The following is a 17,848-nucleotide window of genomic DNA, read 5'->3' as shown; positions in this document are numbered from 1 at the left end:
TAAGCCAGCGAGAATTACAACGGCACTTCCGATCGGATTTTCAAAAATAAAAGCCTTATTGCCCAACGCGTTTTGTGTAGCAAACTGCTGCAGTGAAACTGAAGAGGAGCCAGTAGTGAATTAAAATACAAGTTGTTGTTATGTTACTAGTGAACATTTGTCTTTTTCTGTCTCTACATTAACATCAAACATTTAATCTTTATTTTCTTCTTGTTTCTGTTGAACCTCTGACTGTCTGGTTCTTCCTCTCTGGTCTCCAGCTGTTAAAAGTTGTTCAGGTTCAGGATTGTTTTACTGCAGGTCAGTCTGGTTTTCAGCATTTAGCTAAAGATTTACATTACAAACTGGTACTTTTCTTTTTCTGTTTCAAACCTCACTGACCGATCGGTCACATGACCTTTACATGTTATAATACAGAAGTCTGAATCCAGATATCCCTACTCCATCGTGAGAAACTGACACCGACATCATTAAACAGATGACATGATAGTAGACATTTTACGCTTTTATTTTGAAAACAAGATCGCCCAACTTCCGGCGCTTTTCTATCAAGCTCTAGCCAATTTAATCAGCTGAGTTGCGCATGCGCCTGGACAGCCACATTACGTCATATTGTAGTTCTCCAACCCGGCCGGCAGAGGCCGCTGCAGCTGTAACACTGTACAGTACTACAGTATATATCTGTGTCTGTGTCCGTGTGTGTGTCCGTGTGTCTGTGTCCGTGTGTCTGTGTCCGTGTGTGTCTGTGTGTGTGTCTGTGTGTGTGTCCGTGTCCGTGTCTGTGTCTGTGTCTGTGTGTGTCCGTGTCCGTGTCCGTGTCCGTGTCCGTGTGTGTCCGTGTCCGTGTCCGTCTGTGTCTGTGTCTGTGTCTGTGTCTGTGTGTGTCTGTGTCTGTGTGTGTCTGTGTGTGTGTGTGTGTGTGTGTGAGGTTCGACTCTCTGCCTCGGAGCCGCTGAGCAAAACACTGCAGGCACTTCACTGTCTGAGCAACAAGCTGCTGTCAGATGCTTTCATGTTTTATTTTAAATTATTAGAGTTTTATAACTAAAGTCCAAACAACCATCAGGTGACAGTCAAGACGCACTGCAGATTCACTGTTCAGTAGAGTCCAGTAGAGTCCATTAGAGTCCAGTAGAGTCCATTAGAGTCCAGCAGAGTCCAGTAGTGTCCAGCAGTCCAGTAGAGTCCATTAGAGTCCAGCAGAGTCCAGCAGAGTCCAGTAGAATCCAGTAGAGTCCAGTAGTGTCCAGTAGAGTCCAGTAGAGTCCAGTAGAGTCCATTAGAGTCCAGCAGAGTCCAGTAGTGTCCAGCAGAGTCCAGTAGAGTCCAGTAGAGTCCAGTAGTGTCCAGTAGAGTCTGTTCAGCTCTTCATCTCAGAGTCACTCGCCAGTTTCCACTTCCTGTTCATATGTATGTTGCGTGTGTCTGTCATGCGTGTTGTGTGTGTCCTGTGTGACCTGTGACCCCCTCCCTCCACGTCATGCGTGTCGCATGTTGAGTGTGTCATGTGTGTGTCTTGTATGACCCCGCAGACCCCCTCCCTCCAGACTGCACAGTGTGTCATGTGTCATGTATCCGTCATGTGTGTGTCATGTATCATGTGACCTGTGACCCCGCGGACCCCCTCCCTCCACACTGCGCAGCAGCAGGACGCTCTCTCCAGGTGCGGAGCGAACACGACCTCCAGCCTGCGGGCGGCGCTGCGCTGGTCGCCCGCGGCAACGCTTCCCTGGAGACGACGCATCATCAGCCGCACCATCACCTGATTGGCCCAGGCCAATCCCAGGGCCGGAGACACCTTAGCATCCACCAGGCTGGGTGGACACACACACACACACACACACACACACACACACACACACACACACACAGCTGGTTAATGACAGAAACACTCTGAGAAAGTCTGAAAATAAAAGAAGAAAACATTAAAATCTGTTTTTACCCCAAACTTTCCGCAGTGGATCCGTCAACAACATCCGTCACCTGGAGACAGAACACACACACACACACACACACACACACACACACACACACACACACACACACACACACACCACTTTCCATGTGTTCATCTGTAACTGCTTCTAAGATTATATTATATTCAATATAAACTTTATTGATCCTGTGGGGAAAACGGTGTATTACAGCATGAGTGTGTGCAAAACAACATACTGAGGAAGAAAATAAATGAAAACATGTTCAATACAAAAATATAAAAACCTTCCATGCTGTTACCATGACGACTGTCAGAAATCAGCTCTGTCATCACGAGTCAAAGCTGTGTGTTTATTGTTTATCGTCACCTGGTTGATGCAGAGGACGGGCGCGGCGAAGTCGTGGCTGAGGCGGTGCAGCGCGGCGCCGAAGGCCAGCAGACGCCGCGTTCTCTCCGGCCAATCGCCGGCCTGGAACTCCGACCTGAACAGAGCCGCCACCGAGTCGACGACCAGCAGCCGCACCGCGCCGCGCGCCAGGAGGAGGGGCACCCGCCGGGCGACACACGCCTGCAGCGCCTCCTGCAGGACGCAGCGACAATACTGAGCATCAGAAAGCAGCCTACCGGGTCAGTGTGTTGGTGGACTAGCAGCCTACCGGGTCAGTGTGTTGGTGGACTAGCAGCCTACCGGGTCAGTGTGTTGGTGGACTAGCAGCCTACCGGGTCAGTGTGTTGGTGGACTAGCAGCCTACCGGGTCAGGGTGTTGGTGGACTAGCAGCCTACCGGGTCAGGGTGTTGGTGGACTAGCAGCCTACCGGGTCAGTGTGTTGGTGGACTAGCAGCCTACCGGGTCAGGGTGTTGGTGGACTAGCAGCCTACCGGGTCAGGGTGTTGGTGGACTAGCAGCCTACCGGGTCAGAGTGTCGGTGGACTAGCAGCCTACCGGGTCAGGGTGTTGGTGGACTAGCAGCCTACCGGGTCAGAGTGTTGATGGACTAGCAGCCTACCGGGTCAGTGTGTTGGTGGACTAGTTGGTGGACTAGCAGCCTACCGGGTCAGTGTGTTGGTGGACTAGTTGGTGGACTAGCAGCCTACCGGGTCAGGGTCTTGGTGGACTAGTTGGTGGACTAGCAGCCTACCGGGTCAGAGTGTTGGTGGACTAGTTGGTGGACTAGCAGCCTACCAGGTCAGAGTGTCGGTGGACTAGCAGCCTACCAGGTCAGAGTGTTGGTGGACTAGCAGCCTACCAGGTCAGGGTGTTGGTGGACTAGCAGCCTACCAGGTCAGGGTGTCGGTGGACTAGTTGGTGGACTAGCAGCCTACCAGGTCAGAGTGTTGGTGGACTAGCAGCCTACCAGGGCAGGGTGTTGGTGGACTAGTTGGTGGACTAGCAGCCAACCAGGTCAGAGTGTTGGTGGACTAGCAGCCTACCGGGTCAGAGTGTTGGTGGACTAGTTGGTGGCCTAGCAGCCTACCGGGTCAGAGTGTTGGTGGACTAGCAGCCTACCAGGTCAGAGTGTTGGTGGACTAGTTGGTGGACTAGCAGCCTACCAGGTCAGGGTGTTGGTGGACTAGTTGGTGGACTAGCAGCCTACCAGGTCAGGGTGTTGGTGGACTAGCAGCCTACCAGGTCAGGGTGTTGGTGGACTAGTTGGTGGACTAGCAGCCTACCAGGTCAGGGTGTTGGTGGACTAGCAGCCTACCAGGTCAGAGTGTCGGTGGACTAGTTGGTGGACTAGCAGCCTACCAGGTCAGAGTGTCGGTGGACTAGTTGGTGGACTAGCAGCCTACCAGGTCAGAGTGTCGGTGGACTAGTTGGTGGACTAGCAGCCTACCAGGTCGGCGGTGTGTTCGATGTAGATGTTGTCGCTGAACTGGATGCTCCTGATCAGCGCCGGCGGCAGATCGGCTCGCAGCTCGACCTGCTGGCTGATCAGCTGCTGCAGACGCCTGATGGGAAACGAGGCTTCAGTGCAGATATACACCGCTCCTGCAAAACACACACACACACACACACACACACACACACACACACGCACACACACGCACACGCACACACACGCACACGCACACACACACACACACACACAGAGGTATCATTGACTGATATCTGCTGCAGTCCAGTTCTCTCTGCAGCTCTTCAGTTTGTCTCAAAGGAGTTTACAGAGAGCCTAAATAGACCTAACTGATCAACAATCAATCACAGAACAAACTGATCAATACAGTCTGCAGCAGAATAAACACCAGGAAACAGAACAAAGCACAGGAACCGCATGTTGAGACAGAACAGACCGAACGACCTGAGAACCTCAGAGGAACCAGGAGGAGAACAAGAGAACATGAAGAGGCTGAAACAGACACATTCAGGACAACAGACAGATTACTACTGACCATGTAAACAGAGTCAGGGAGAGTGAGATAAGAAGACAGACAGGCAGACAGACAGACAGACAGACAGACAGGCAGACAGACAGACAGACAGACAGACAGACAGACAGACAGGCAGACAGGCAGACAGGCAGACAGACAGACAGACAGACAGACAGACAGACAGAGAGACAGACAGACAGACAGAGAGACAGACAGACCAGACTGCAGTCCTCCATGCAGCAGTGGCAGCTGGACAGACAGGCAGAGCTGCAGAGCCAGCTGACTCTTCCCCGCTCCGCTCGGCCCGGCCAGCTCGGTGACCCCCCCCGCCGGCAGCCCCCCCCGCAGCAGCCCGTCCAGCGCCGGACAGCCTAGACCGAGCCTGCGGCCGGGGCCCGACCCGAGGCCGGGGCCCGACCCGAGGCCGGGGCCCGACCCGCGGAGCAGCAGGAGGGCTGGGACACAACACACAGTCTGCAGTCAGATACACTGCAATACACACACACTGTACATTACATCACATACTGTACTCATGTATTTATACACAGACTGGACTGAAACACTGTAAATAATATTAAAATATAGATCTGACCTGGGACCAGCTGCTTTATAGATAGATATAGACGATACAGATCTGGCCTGGGACCAGATGGTTTATAGATAGATATAGACGATATAGATCTGACCTGGGACCAGATGGTTTATAGATAGATATAGACGATATAGATCTGACCTGGGACCAGATGGTTTATAGATAGATATAGACGATATAGATCTGACCTGGGACCAGATGGTTTATAGATAGATATAGACGATATAGATCTGACCTGGGACCAGATGGTTTATAGATAGATATAGACGATATAGATCTGACCTGGGACCAGATGGTTTATAGATAGATATAGACGATATAGATCTGACCTGGGACCAGATGGTTTATAGATAGATATAGACGATACAGATCTGACCTGGGACCAGATGGTTTATAGATAGATATAAATGATACAGATCTGACCTGGGACCAGATGGTTTATAGATAGATATAAATGATACAGATCTGACCTGGGACCAGATGGTTTATAGATAGATATAGATGATATCGATCTGACCTGGGACCGGTGTGTGCGCCCTGCAGGCGGAGGCAGCAGCGGTCTGCAGCTGCTGAACGTCGGACCGGGACAGACCGGTGATCCGCTGCAGGTCCGGACCGGAGACGGTCAGAGCCTGGCGGGCTGACGTCACTTTAGCTGGAAGAACAAGAGCAGCCAGATGACTGTCTGCTGGAGAGACTGTCACACCAAACTCCATTCAAAAATCTGATAGTCTATTTAATGTGATGCTGCTATCGACAAAGGTACAGACATGACGTCAGTTCCTGTGTTTATGAATCAATAAGATCTTTGGGTGAATTCGGCAACAACAAACAGAAACAGCTCTTTATATTTCAACAGGCTAAGTAATAAACCTTCGATCTGCTCCATACCGAACTGTTGTGGTTTGATGGAAGATTATCGCAGGCGAACTAACTCTTAAGGTTCAGATTTTATTGAAAGCATTTGTTGAAGAAAGGTCGTATCGATTATATTCATGCCGATATCACCGATGGAACCTATGATTGAGAACAGGAATGGATCAATCAGCTTCACCTCTCCTCGCCGCCGCTGTGATCCTCGGGTTGAGCTCCAGCTGGTCCAGGTCCTGGTCCGGGTCCATCTTCAGCCCGCTGGAGACAACATGGCTGTCAGTCTTCTAGATAAACGTCTTAAATCTTCTGCTCTGTTTCAGTTTGTTTTGGTTCTTCTGCTCTCAGCTCAGAGCATTGAAAACCCGCGCTGCCCGGTGACGTCATCGCGCTGCGCCGGTTCGAGTCATGTAGCCGGACGCGTAGGGGTGAACAGCAAAAACAGAAATCCACATCTAAAATAATTCATAGTACAACTTCTTCAGAAAGAAGCCGACTGGACTGAGTCTCTTTTATACAAATGTTTATGAGTGACAGCAGTGTGACGTCGACAGTTTACAGTGTTTTATAACCCCCCCCCCCCCCCCCCCCCGTTTAAAAAGGAGATTTGGTTCAGACCGAACTACGTCACGTCACTGCGCTCCAGGAAGAAAGAGTCAAAACATTGATATGAAAATATTATCTGGTTAATATTTCCCATCTTAATAAACAGAATGAGTCCCGTCTGTTCGCTTTAGTCAGAACTGACAGAAACATGTTTTTCACCTCGAGAAGGAAACTGGAGGCCGAGCTGAGTTTCTAACCGCCAAACTGGATTCTATTGTTTTCTATCAGTAACCAGACTCGATTCTACTGTTGGTAAGTTACACTAGATCAGACTCTATTCCAGATCAGACTCGACTCTACCACTTAAACTAGATCAGACTGTATTCTAGATCAGACTCTATTGATCAGACTCTATTCTACTGGTCCGTTAGATAAGCGGTGTGATGCTCATGTTTGTAAAACCCTTTTAATAAAGTTACAGTCTGCTGTCATGATCTGAATGTTTTGGACACACAGCCAGAGGCTTTTATTTTGTGGATATTTATGTCAGAAGCTGCAGGTAAACATGTAAACATGTAAACATGTAAACATGCTCCAGGTGGACAGCGTGCTGCACCATATGACAAAAACTCACATTGTGATTATTTTGCTGAATATTTAAATTGTAACATGTCTCTTATTCAATATCTCATATTTTTCAGTCAACAAGAAACATCTTAATAAAAGAACAGATGTTGGTTAATTTGCTGTTTGAATACAATTCAAGTTTTTTTTTCAAGTTTCAAGTCTTTATTGTCAAATGTGCAGAAACGAGTTATCTGTACAGTGAAATGCTCCGCGTGAGGCTCGGGTCAAACAATCTGAAGTACAGAATAAAAAGAAATACAAAATAGGAAATAATGATATAGTAAAGACTCTGAACAGGCCGGTCGCACAGAGTTCGCTAGAATGTATTGAAACTCGACTACTGCAGAAAGTAAAACAGTAACATTATGAAGGATAGAAGCATACAGACTTATTGGGTTATATCACAATTATAAAGTGTAAATAAAAGAGTAACGCAAATGGCGGTGATGCTGTTATGGGACAGACTGACAGTGCAGATAGTCTGTGTGGAGGAGGACTGACTCCCTCTGGAACCGAACCAGGACCTTCATGTTCCGAGGAAGACCTCCATCAGACCGAGCCACCAGGACAGACTTGTTTGTTTACAGTGTGCAATTTAATTTACAGGCCAGAAACCAAGTTGAGTCTCTGATAAAATAACTGAAGCCTCGATCTGGAAATTGAAGTTGTTCATATTGTGATTCTCAGTTTTTCTTCCATGAAAACTTCAGACCCTCCTGCACCAACGGCTGGTCTCTGGTTTGTCTCATGTAACCAGATCTGCTCTCTGACCCAGGTTGACCTCTGACCCGCAGCCATGAGCTCCAGGCTGTGTAAGACCTGCGGCGGCTCGGACATCGACCTGGACCCGGCCCGCGGCAGCGCCGTCTGCACCGGCTGCGGCTCGGTGCTGGAGGACAACATCATCGTGTCCGAGGTCCAGTTTGTGGAAGGCAGCGGGGGGATTTCCTCCGCCGTGGGACAGTTTGTCTCTTCAGACGGTGAGAACATCGTGTTCCTCCACAGAGTCATAATTTGTTCTAGTTACAGTTTACAGTGTTGAAAAGGACTTTGTTCAGTTTAGTAGAAACTTGGGGGCAAAGAATAAATTGTAGAAACGATCCTGAAGAATTTGGACATTATAAAAACTGAAAATTGTTCAAATCAAAACTGTTACCTGTTGGTATACAAGTGAACAAAAAGACATCAAGTTGTGTGAAGTGTGCAGTCTGCTCATCGTCTCCAGACGTGTGATGCATGGGAGGGTCAAAGTTAACTCAATACACAGTAGATTTACCTTCAGTGAACATCAGCAGCACAATAAAACTCAAACAGATAAATGAAAGCAGTCTTCACTGAACATTTATTTCAACAATGTTTTGTCCAAACAGCAGATGTTTGCCTCTGTCAGATCTTGTTCTGCAGAACGTGTTCCTCCTCTCCGTCAGCGGTTCTGTTGACCTGAGAGAAGAAGAACAGTTAGACCAAGAATCTACTGAATATTAAAAATACATTCATCTAGAGCCTGATGTTCAGCTCAGGGTGGGAAGGTGTTGGTACCTCTCACAATGCCTTGATGAACACTGGCTCCAAAGTGACCAGTTACACCTGGCAGGAAGGGGGCGGAGCCTCCAGACCTGGAACAGTCAGAACTCCTTTGGATCGGTAAAACCAAACCTGAACCATCAGAAGCCGTCTGGGTGCCGGGGGACGCACCGGGATCTTCAGAGGGATTCAGGTCCTCGGGATTTGTGGGATGATATTCTCCTGGATAATCTGCCTCATTAGTTTGAGATGAATGTGATGAATACCCAGAATTATGTGAAACAAGTTGGGGGTTTCCGACATGGCGGGTCAGGCTGCTGCTCACCTTCACAAAGCTGCATGGACTTCCATTATTAGAGAATTTTTCATAGGGGTTTGATTCAGCATTCTCAACTGGGCCAGAACTAATGTCATCCACTGGGTTTTGATCTAGTTTTATTGTAGAGAAACTGCTGTCTGTCATGTGACTTTGGTCCCTGGAGGCAGTTGGATGCTTGTCCGGTCGGCCATGTTGGGACAGTTGGTGGTTAAAGTTGGGAGGTTTCTGAAAACCGCCTGACAGCAGGACAGTGTTCCTGTCAGTGTGAGCGTTCGGCTGGACGCTGCCTTCAGAACCAGGATGGAGGCTTGAGATTTGTCCGTGAGCTCGGCCAGGATCCGGTTCAGCAGCAGAGCCTCCATCTGACGGCTGGACAGCTTCAGGCTTTGAATTCACAAACTGGTTTTGTACTTGCAGAACGATATTTCCTGGCCTCACTCTGATTGTCTGTGGGGTGCGTTTGTTCGGCGGAGGTTTTCTCTGGCTGGGTGGAGTTTGATAATGAACAGTGGCTGGTTCTCTGCTATTCGGTGGGAAATCAGACCAGTTAGCAGCAGGTGCAGCGACATCCTGACCTGCTGCGGCCGGGTGAAGAATGTTCCGCCAAGGTTCTTGCTCAGATTCACTACTCACCAGATCTCGGTACTGGTTAAAGGACTGCTGTATGGTGTTACCTGGAGAAGGATCAGGTTCAACTCTGACAGTTAGTGTAGCTCTTCTCTGGCTAGAGTCAGGTTGGATTAGAGGAGCCTGTTGACCTGGCTCAGCTCCATACTGTCGTGGATCTTCTTGGGGGACGTTAGCAGTGTTCTGAGCGCTCTGGAGGTTGAGTTGGTCGGGAACCTGGCGTCTTCCTGGGGAACTTGAGGAACCTGGCTGTTGGCTGGAAGCAGGTCTGACTCTGATGTGAGAGGTCATTTGTTGAGAAGAAGCAGACTGCTGTGCTCCACTGTTTCTTCTCTCAGTCACTGACTGGAGGAGTTTCTGCTGAGTCAGCTCTGACCCATGTCCATACTGGCTGGAGGATTGATGGCTCGCAGAGGGATCAGGCTTTACTCTCACACTGTGTGAACCTCTTTCCTGCTTCAGAGCTGGTTGAACGAGCTGCTGAAATAAACTTGTTTTCTCCGGTTTATATTCTTCCCTGATGTTTGAAGCACTGAGGCCAGCAGCTGGTTGGGATGTGGGACGGTTCCCTTCACTGCTGACAGCTGTAAGCTCTACAGGAGGCTTACTGTTCTGGCCAATAGGCAGATCTCTCACACTCTGTAGGCCTTCATATCTTCCAGTCCCGTGTTGCAAAGTGATTGGGTTCAGGTTAGTGTCACCGTTTACAGACTGAGCAGGATGCTGATACTTGTCATTTGTTCCTGTAGGACCAGTAGCAGGTTTGCCGTTTGTGTTTTGGGAGTCAGGAGCCTGTCTGATGGTGTAGCTCTGTGAACCTCCATGTTGGATAATAGATTGCTGATGGAGATCTTCTCCAGAAGGAGCAAACATGTTGGGAGGTTTAACTCTGATGCTGTGCGGCCTCCTGGTCTGAGCGCTGGGCTGAACTGGTTGGTCGTTTTTCTGTTCTGAGGGACCAGTTCTCATCGGGTTATGTTCGACTCGGCTGCTTTGTGGACTGGGTTCATTAGAAGTTGGCTCGATATGCTGAGATGGACGACCTTGAATCTTTAGAGAATGAGCAACACCTTGAAAGTTTTCCTGAGAAGTTCTGCTCCCTTGAGTGTCTCCAGACTGGTCCGGGACAGTTTGGACGTCACTGTTTTTGGATGTGCTGTACTCGGGAGCAACAGGAACGTACTTCTTGTCTCGGCTGGGAACTCGCACATTAGACACAGCAGCATCGGACAGTGTGCCACTGCTGATTTGGTATGGGCCGTAGTGAAGTGGTGTTTGCTGAATTGGGCGAAGTTGAGAGGTTGGCATATTTCCCATCTGAAAAAGATCATACTGATGAGAGCCGGTCTGATCATGACTTAGAAGCTGGTATCCAGTTCTGTCCTCAGTGTTGAAACCACCAGAGTTAAGCTGTGAAACACTGTGGACTGTTTCCGTCCTGCCAACTGAGGATCCATCATGGCTCAAACCAGGCTTGGCTTCAGGTCCCTGGCCTAATCCATGTGTGCCTGGAGAACGGTCGACTTGGTTTGGTGTTTGTCCTAAACTGTTCAGACGCTGGACAGTCTCACTATGACCGGCACTTCCCCAGTGTTCACCTGGAGAATTGGGATTCTTGTTGGAAGCATAAAAGCTGAACAGCTGGTTGTCTCTTAGTCCTGACTGTTCGCCTCCCACTTGTACAAAACCAAAGCTCTGTGTTTTGGCATGTGATGGCTGGACGTTACCATCTAGTGAATCACTATATCTGGGAGGAAAGATGGAGAAAGAGTTGTCAGTCGAAGATCCAAAGACATGTCGGTCTCCTGTCCGGGTCATGTGATGGCCAGAAGGAGGTGGAGCCTGAAGAGGAGCGAGGTGGAAACCGATGGTTTGATGTTGAGGAACAGGATGATTCATGGTTGGAAATGGTTTGAAGACAGAATCATGGGAACCAGGAAGCAGCTGGTTTCCTCCCGGTACGGTGACGAAGCGGCTGGGTCCCGGCTTCGGCCGAGGCATGCTGGGATACTGCTGGACTCCACCAGTAGCAGGGTTCTGCTGGACTGATAACGGGGAACTGACCTCGTTTGCAGAAACTTGACTCGGACACTCGTGGGCAGGTAGTTTAACTGCTACATCTACAGAAAAACAAAGATTTTAAAATTCTATCCTCAAAACAGAATTGCATTCAGATATTTCTAACTGCAGATTTTGACCTTTAGTGTTCTGGAGGACTTTGATGGAACCGAACCCCGGCGTCTCTGATCTGAAGATCCTGTCCACAAACACTCTGTTCACTGCATTCAGTGGATAGAAGCACCTCACCGTCAGCCTGTTTAAAAATCAAATATATAACATTTACAATCTACAATCATTTCCATTTGTCATATTTTCCTTGATCTCTTGCCATTTATAAGGGTATTCTATATCTAAATAATCAAAATGCATTCTGCACTTGCATGTATGCATTTAGTAGAACTAATCATAAGCAATATTTTCAAACTAGAATTTATTAGAACATCACTCATTTTAATCAAGAAAGTGCAAATTGCTTAAAGGATAAGGCTGGTGTTTTTTAATGCATTTCTTACCGTCAACAAATCCTATGAAAATAACAAAATCAACAATGTGTTTGCTCTCCTCCCGTTACTTTCTGACTTCCCACGTTCCCTTTTTAGCCTTCAACCCGGAAGTCATTGGCTCCAATTGTAAACTAAAAACCTTTAAATACAGCTCACAAAGAAAATCGCGAACCGTTACCAGGAAAAGTCAGGCTATTGTAGTTATTACCAAATCAAATGGGAACAAATTCTTCATTACGTCGGGGACTATTTCTGGTGCTACTGAACTACTTTCCTGAGATGGAAAACGTGTTTACGGTCGGCTTATTAAGTTGTTTGAGGAAAAAGTCGTCCGGCCCGGTGCATCGTGATGATGAAATATGCTGCAGAGCAGCAGCATGGCTCTGTGACGGGTTTTAATAGTTTTATAATACAATGGAGTTCTATGGCTGCTGGGACATGAGGCTTTACTGGGCACCGGCTGCATGGACGAGACTTGTTAGCAAAACAAATTCATTGCTGATTTTCATAGGATTTGTTGACGGTAAGAAATGAATTAAAAACACCAGCCTCATCCTTTAATTTGCATATATTAATAACTTTATCAAAAGCTGATATAGATATTGTGTTTAAGTATCTTATGAACTGGTCCAGTTTCATTCCTTACTTGAATTGAGAATCCCTGGAGATGAAGGCTGGTCCGTCGGTGATCAGCCGTCTGTCGTGGAGGATCTCGTTCTCATAAACCACATAGGACTCTCCGACCTGTTAAACCTCTTCACAGTTACAAAACCTCTCTCTGCCTGATGGCTTCTAAGTCTGATCAGACACTGTAACTCTGCTCCATACAGTATGTGGAGCTTATTGATCGTTTTACCTTGTCCTCTGCTTTGACAGCGAGTGACAGAATGCTTTAAACTGTTTGGCTTTTTATAATAAATAAAATGACTCGTGTGCGGTCCTACCATCGCTCTGGTCCCACAGGAGTCCAAGCTGAACTCAAACAGGACTCTGGACCGGTCGGTCTGTTTGGGTCCGCAGGTTCGGTCCAGCAGACTGGTTCTGTCAGGCTGAACTGTTGGCCAGGTTGTAGTGGGAGTGGTCACCACCGTCATGATCCCATCTGCAGAGCAAACTAACAGCACAGAGGTGGACATGGGGGGGTGGACATGGGGGGGTGGACATGGGGTGGGTGGACATGGGGTGGACATGGGGTGGGACACGCTCCAGTCAAGCTCATTTTTAGGTTGAAATGCAACATTTGAATCCTCGTGTACTGTATCATCAAATCAGCATATCAAACACTGCTATAGTTTGTCAACTCAACAAATTCAATTTTGTGAAACAGTGAGAGCAAATTACCTATAATCTCCTCTGTTTTAAAGAGACAGCGCTTTGAGGTGGATGTCTGGACCTCCAGAGTCTTGGAGTCTCTCAGAAGCAGATTGAATGTTCCATAAAAGTCCAGCAGGTTGATGTCCTGGAAAAGATTAACTAGCATTACCCTTCTGGAACATTTCTTACTGTAGTCTGTAGAGGACCATCATGCATTGGTGAAGTCCTACTTGATAGGTGTAGCCAATAGAGAACACAGGGACTTCCAGCGTGATGCTCTGGCTCTCGTTTCGTAGACTGTATCCTCTCTGGGCCGCCAGCTCTGCTGTCAGAGGCTCCTGGCCGACGCCGACCTCCCAGAGACTCTCCAGTCGGGGCTGTTTCACCATGCTGAAGGTGATTCCTCCATCAGTGCACTCCGCCCGGAGCTCAGGAGGGACTGCGTTTCAGCAGACAAAACAAAGTCAACTCTACATTTGAATTTTACAAGCAACATTTTGTCAAGTTTTGAGGGTCGACCCATGGGAAGAGAAGCATTGCCTTTATCAAACCAGAGTACAACAAACATAACAGAAATGTACTTACATGCATTATGTACTTGTGCCATTATAAATGTGTGATGGTAGTACGAGTCTCTCTGGGGCATGATGCTTAATGTGTAGTTGATATCCAGGGAGTACTGCACCATGCCTTCACCCAGGTACTGTCCGAAAATAGAGGATTAACTTATTGTTAGTCTGACGTCATCGGTGGTGAAACTAGATGGTTGTGAATGTAGTCGACAAACTAAATGTGCTCACCGCCCTGTGCACAACCCCGTCTTCAAAAGGGACGGTCAGTGTGTAGGCTCGGCTGCTGTTGGTATGAACAACATGGCTGATGCTGTAGCTGCGTTCAGGAGCTTCTGCCACAGACAGCTGCTTCCCATTGATCTTCACTTCCTCTAAAGCCACATCAGCAGGAATGTTTCCCAGATACACACTGAACACACGATCATCACTTACGGTCTCTAAAAGTAGAAAGAGAAAAAACTAATTCTCTAAAAGTAGAAAGAAAAAACTAACCAGGGTGAAGATATTTTCTAGCCATCATGAAGACATTTCAGACTTGGAATTGAAGATCCTGATATGAAAAGAAAGACACAAACATAGCAAATCTAATGACAGTGGACGCCTTGGTCCATCATCATGAAATTAATACCTAAATATATTCTCTCTCTTGTATGTCCACCTTCTAAAGTAAGGGAAGGCTATGATACACTATGAGATTTAGCACCACAACTTCAGAGAATCACCCAATTCTCTTAAAATGCAACACTGGAAGTAAATTTTGTCATGTCTGCCAGTCCAACCTGGACAGAAAATATAGATTTGAATGGAGTTTCAAATATCTGAACTTAAGGTTTGGGAAACGCTTGATTTATTTTGCAAGCCTCGAGTGGCAAGTGACCTGCAAGATGAATCAACCAATCACCTCACACATCATTCAAGTATTTGAAATACTTGTACTGTACTGCAACAGAGTTCTGGTCTGGTACTGTTCCTAACTCTCCTTGTGTGACGATCAGGATCGGTATCATCTGTACTGCGACTGGGAGGCCAGAGGGTTGCTGGTTCCAAACTTGAGAGGCGCTGTTGACCCTCGTAAGGCAGTTTGTAGTTCTGAGAGGAACGTATCCCAGTCGCCCCATCTAGATCCTGATCTCTCTTGTTCTTTTCTGATAATTCTGGGCCTCAGAAACCGGTCATGGGTCAGCCTTAGGTCACAGCCCCAGTAGCCTGAACCTTTACCAGTCTGTATACCAGCTAGAGATTGGAAAACATACGGTCAACGGTGAATGGCTGTTGGCAGCGCAGCGGCGTGTCGACCACCCTGAGCAGCCGGTGTCTGGTTTCTGTGCTGCTGCCATCTTCATACAGCAGAGAGAAGACGTGCTCGTACAAGAGGAAGATGACATACGTCTCCCTGTAGACATTGTTCACCACCAAACTCTGCAAAATAAGGTGGAAATCAAAAAGAATACCAGACTACTGAAAGACATGATCTGCAGTAGGTGTTGAGACATCTAGCTGCTGATGTACATGTGGTTTATCTGATTGAAGCCAGTTAACCTCTGGAGAAGATTATGTAAACCATATTGTGGCAGGCAGGAGAGCCAGGATTCGACTCGAAGAGCATTCTTCCAGTCATTAGATCAGAGATCAGAGGTTCCACATTGCGTTCACATTGCGGAGCGGTTTCTGCTCAAAACGCCATTATTTCCTATGGAAGGGAGAGGACTCGATGGTCGCGCAAAGAGTTGAAAATAGTTCAACTTGAGCGGATAAGATCCACGCGGAATGCGTCACTGCTCCGCTTCGTTTCTGCCACTTTTTACAGCGGGAGGCGGGTCGCGGATTTCAGGCGGAAACCGCTTCGCAATGTGAACGCAGCCGACAACGCGACCACAATGACAGATAAAAAGGTAAAGTAAGGAAGTATGACGAGCAGTAAGCCCACATCAGTCATTGTTTGATATGTAGGGTTTGTTTTTTTCTTGCACACTAATTCAGTTTGAGAGCACCTGCTGTTAAAAGTGGGGAAATCTAAGTTGTTGCACTGTTCCTAAGTTCAATGTAAAAATTTGAAGTTAATTTTACTTTAAATGTGAAAATGAAAAAAGATACTGAAAAAAGTATGTTTACAAGAAATATGTCAGAAAGCAATCTATACTATCCAATCTTTTTGGAAGTTGATTTTATTTATTCTTTTCAGTAAAACAAACTGAACAACTGAGAGTTTATATATCATAGTGCAATTAATTCACAACTAAGACGGTAGGCTGCGGCACATATGGGGGGCGGGCGGGGGGGGGGTAAATGTTCCTATATCATAAAAGGGGGGCCTGACAGAAAAAGTTTGGGAACCACTGCATTAGATGAAGAATGGCCTGTGATTCAGAGTAAAGTTTCCATCAGACTTACCCTCCTGTAGCCACCCTCCGCCCCAAAAGGGACTCCAATCTGGACCAGGTCTCCATTGAGTACCAGAGTGAAGCCTCTGGCAGCAGCGGTGGGCTGGTCCAGAAGTCGGCCCTCCACTCCCAGACTGATGCTCCGACTTTCGAACCCGGCTCCTTCCTCGACCAGAGGAGTCATGACCCGGGGAACGTCCCAGAGCAGCCGAGTCCCGTCAAAAGAACCCGAGTCTGAGATCAAACCAGCGGGACAGGAGTCATCTTCACTTCAGTCAGAAAACAGCAAGGCCTCGTCCTGTCCAGTTTTAGATTAATGAAGTCTACACATCATGTTTCTGTCAGGGAACCTACTGAGTGTGCAGGCCATTGAAACGTCGATCATAACCACCATCAGTTTCTGCTTTAAGAACAGCGACGCCTGGATGACCTCGACCGGGACCCCGCCCACCTGATGGAGAACACACCGTTAGGGCAGGATACAGGTTCGCTATCATTTCATGTAAGGGCCCTGACCTCTGCACTCCTTCAGTTTGGTTGCTAGGATTTTTTGGTGATCTAGGAAATGAAGCTGTTCTACTCTTTGTAAGTTGTTGTGGATAAGCACAGCAGCATGTGCATTTATAATTTATCCAGAAATTCAACCAGAAATGCATCTTAGATCTCTTCACTACAGTAGCAGAGCGAGGGTAAATGGCTTTGTTCATCTGCAAGAGCCAAAAATGTCATGGTAAAATTTGTTTTTTTCACCTGGCTCTTTCTGTGTCTAGCACTTGTTTTTGGCATTTTTGCCTTTATTGGACAGATCAAAGCAGAGAGACAGGAAAGATTGGGGGGATGACATGCGACAAAGATCCTGGGCCGGATTCGAACCCAGGATGTTTACATGGTACGCGCCTTAGACCACTGATCCAACAGGACGTCCCAACTAGCACTTCATCAATATGAATGAATATTCTGTTGCTGTAGATCCACTGAGCAGGGGAATGAACTGCATGTTGTTTGGAGCAGAAGCAGGTTTGTACTGATACTCACCATCACCACCTCAGACTGAGGCTGTCTGTACGGAGAACGAAACACCACCCGGGTCGAAGTGGCAGTCAGGCTGTAGCCGAGTCTCTGGGCTTCACTGACGGACATGGCAGCTATCTGATCTCCGTTCTGCTTGAACATCAGCTGCCAGGCAGAGGAACCAGTCTTCTGAGCCTGCAGAGGGTTCAGGAGTCAGACCGTCAGATCTCAGTATTTTAACAGCTGTCTTGTATAGTAGTCTTCTTTCTCAGTAAGAACTAGTGTGGATCCATATCAGTTTAGATTTGGTCTGGATTTGAAGTGTTGGTGTGGTTTTACCAGAGAGAAAGCAGCCTGCCAGGTCTGCCTGCCGCCTCCCTGCTGGCCTTCACAGGACACGTCTCTGTTCACACTGACCTGTCAGAGCACAGAGGGGCTCAACTCTTCAGATTCAACATGTAACTGAGGTGGTTGGTTTGAATGGTTTCCTTCCTCTGAATGTGTTCATCTAGTCAGTATTTTGTTTGTGAATGCAGCTGTGCTGACCTCCATGTATTCCTCCTCACAGATGATCTCTCTGTGGTTCCAGGCTTT

General features: G+C 47.6%; 3 protein-coding genes across 4 annotated transcripts in view; 1 reads left to right on the top strand and 2 right to left on the bottom strand.

Moving 5' to 3' along the window:
- Positions 1 to 1,567: 1,567 nt before the first annotated feature.
- xrcc3 (X-ray repair complementing defective repair in Chinese hamster cells 3) lies at positions 1,568 to 6,020 on the bottom strand. The gene is made up of 7 exons (XM_071902944.2): positions 5,954 to 6,020; positions 5,417 to 5,554; positions 4,526 to 4,762; positions 3,773 to 3,927; positions 2,304 to 2,516; positions 1,943 to 1,983; positions 1,568 to 1,814 (listed from the first exon to the last, which is right to left on the bottom strand). Exons 1-7 carry the CDS (start codon positions 6,018 to 6,020, stop codon positions 1,568 to 1,570), a joined length of 1,098 nt encoding a protein of 365 aa, XP_071759045.2.
- A 498-nt stretch (positions 6,021 to 6,518) lies between these two features.
- Positions 6,519 to 17,848, top strand: part of brf1b (BRF1 general transcription factor IIIB subunit b) — a 46,115-nt gene continuing 34,785 nt past the window's right edge. For both annotated transcript variants that reach the window (XM_078289862.1, XM_071902966.2), the window contains exons 1-2: positions 6,519 to 6,627; positions 7,718 to 7,922. In XM_078289862.1, coding sequence (XP_078145988.1) covers positions 7,739 to 7,922 — 184 coding nt within the window. In that variant the 5' untranslated portion in view covers positions 6,519 to 6,627; positions 7,718 to 7,738. The remainder of the gene's footprint in view (positions 6,628 to 7,717; positions 7,923 to 17,848) is intronic.
- LOC144542751 (uncharacterized) lies at positions 8,256 to 11,271 on the bottom strand. The gene is made up of 2 exons (XM_078289861.1): positions 8,482 to 11,271; positions 8,256 to 8,382 (listed from the first exon to the last, which is right to left on the bottom strand). Exons 1-2 carry the CDS (start codon positions 11,228 to 11,230, stop codon positions 8,366 to 8,368), a joined length of 2,766 nt encoding a protein of 921 aa, XP_078145987.1. The 5' UTR covers positions 11,231 to 11,271; the 3' UTR covers positions 8,256 to 8,365.

The sequence above is a fragment of the Centroberyx gerrardi genome, chromosome 18, assembly GCF_048128805.1.
Source record: "Centroberyx gerrardi isolate f3 chromosome 18, fCenGer3.hap1.cur.20231027, whole genome shotgun sequence".
In the NCBI taxonomy this organism is placed as follows: Eukaryota; Metazoa; Chordata; class Actinopteri; order Beryciformes; family Berycidae; genus Centroberyx; species Centroberyx gerrardi.
Note: the sequence above shows the minus strand (reverse complement) of the source record. Positions and strands in the feature narration are given on the sequence as shown.

Bases quoted from the DNA above. Each gene is read 5' to 3' on its own strand.
- xrcc3 (XM_071902944.2), bottom strand. From the start codon at position 6,020: ATGGACCCGGACCAGGACCTGGACCAGCTGGAGCTCAACCCGAGGATC. The intron at 4,763-5,416 runs GTCAGATCGATA...GTTGTGTCCCAG, and splicing joins GGCGCACACACCGGTCCCAG to CCCTCCTGCTGCTCCGCGGG. The intron at 2,517-3,772 runs GTAGGCTGCTAG...TGCGTCCTGCAG, and splicing joins TCGAACACACCGCCGACCTG to GAGGCGCTGCAGGCGTGTGT.
- LOC144542751 (XM_078289861.1), bottom strand. From the start codon at position 11,230: ATGACCCGGACAGGAGACCGACATGTCTTTGGATCTTCGACTGACAAC.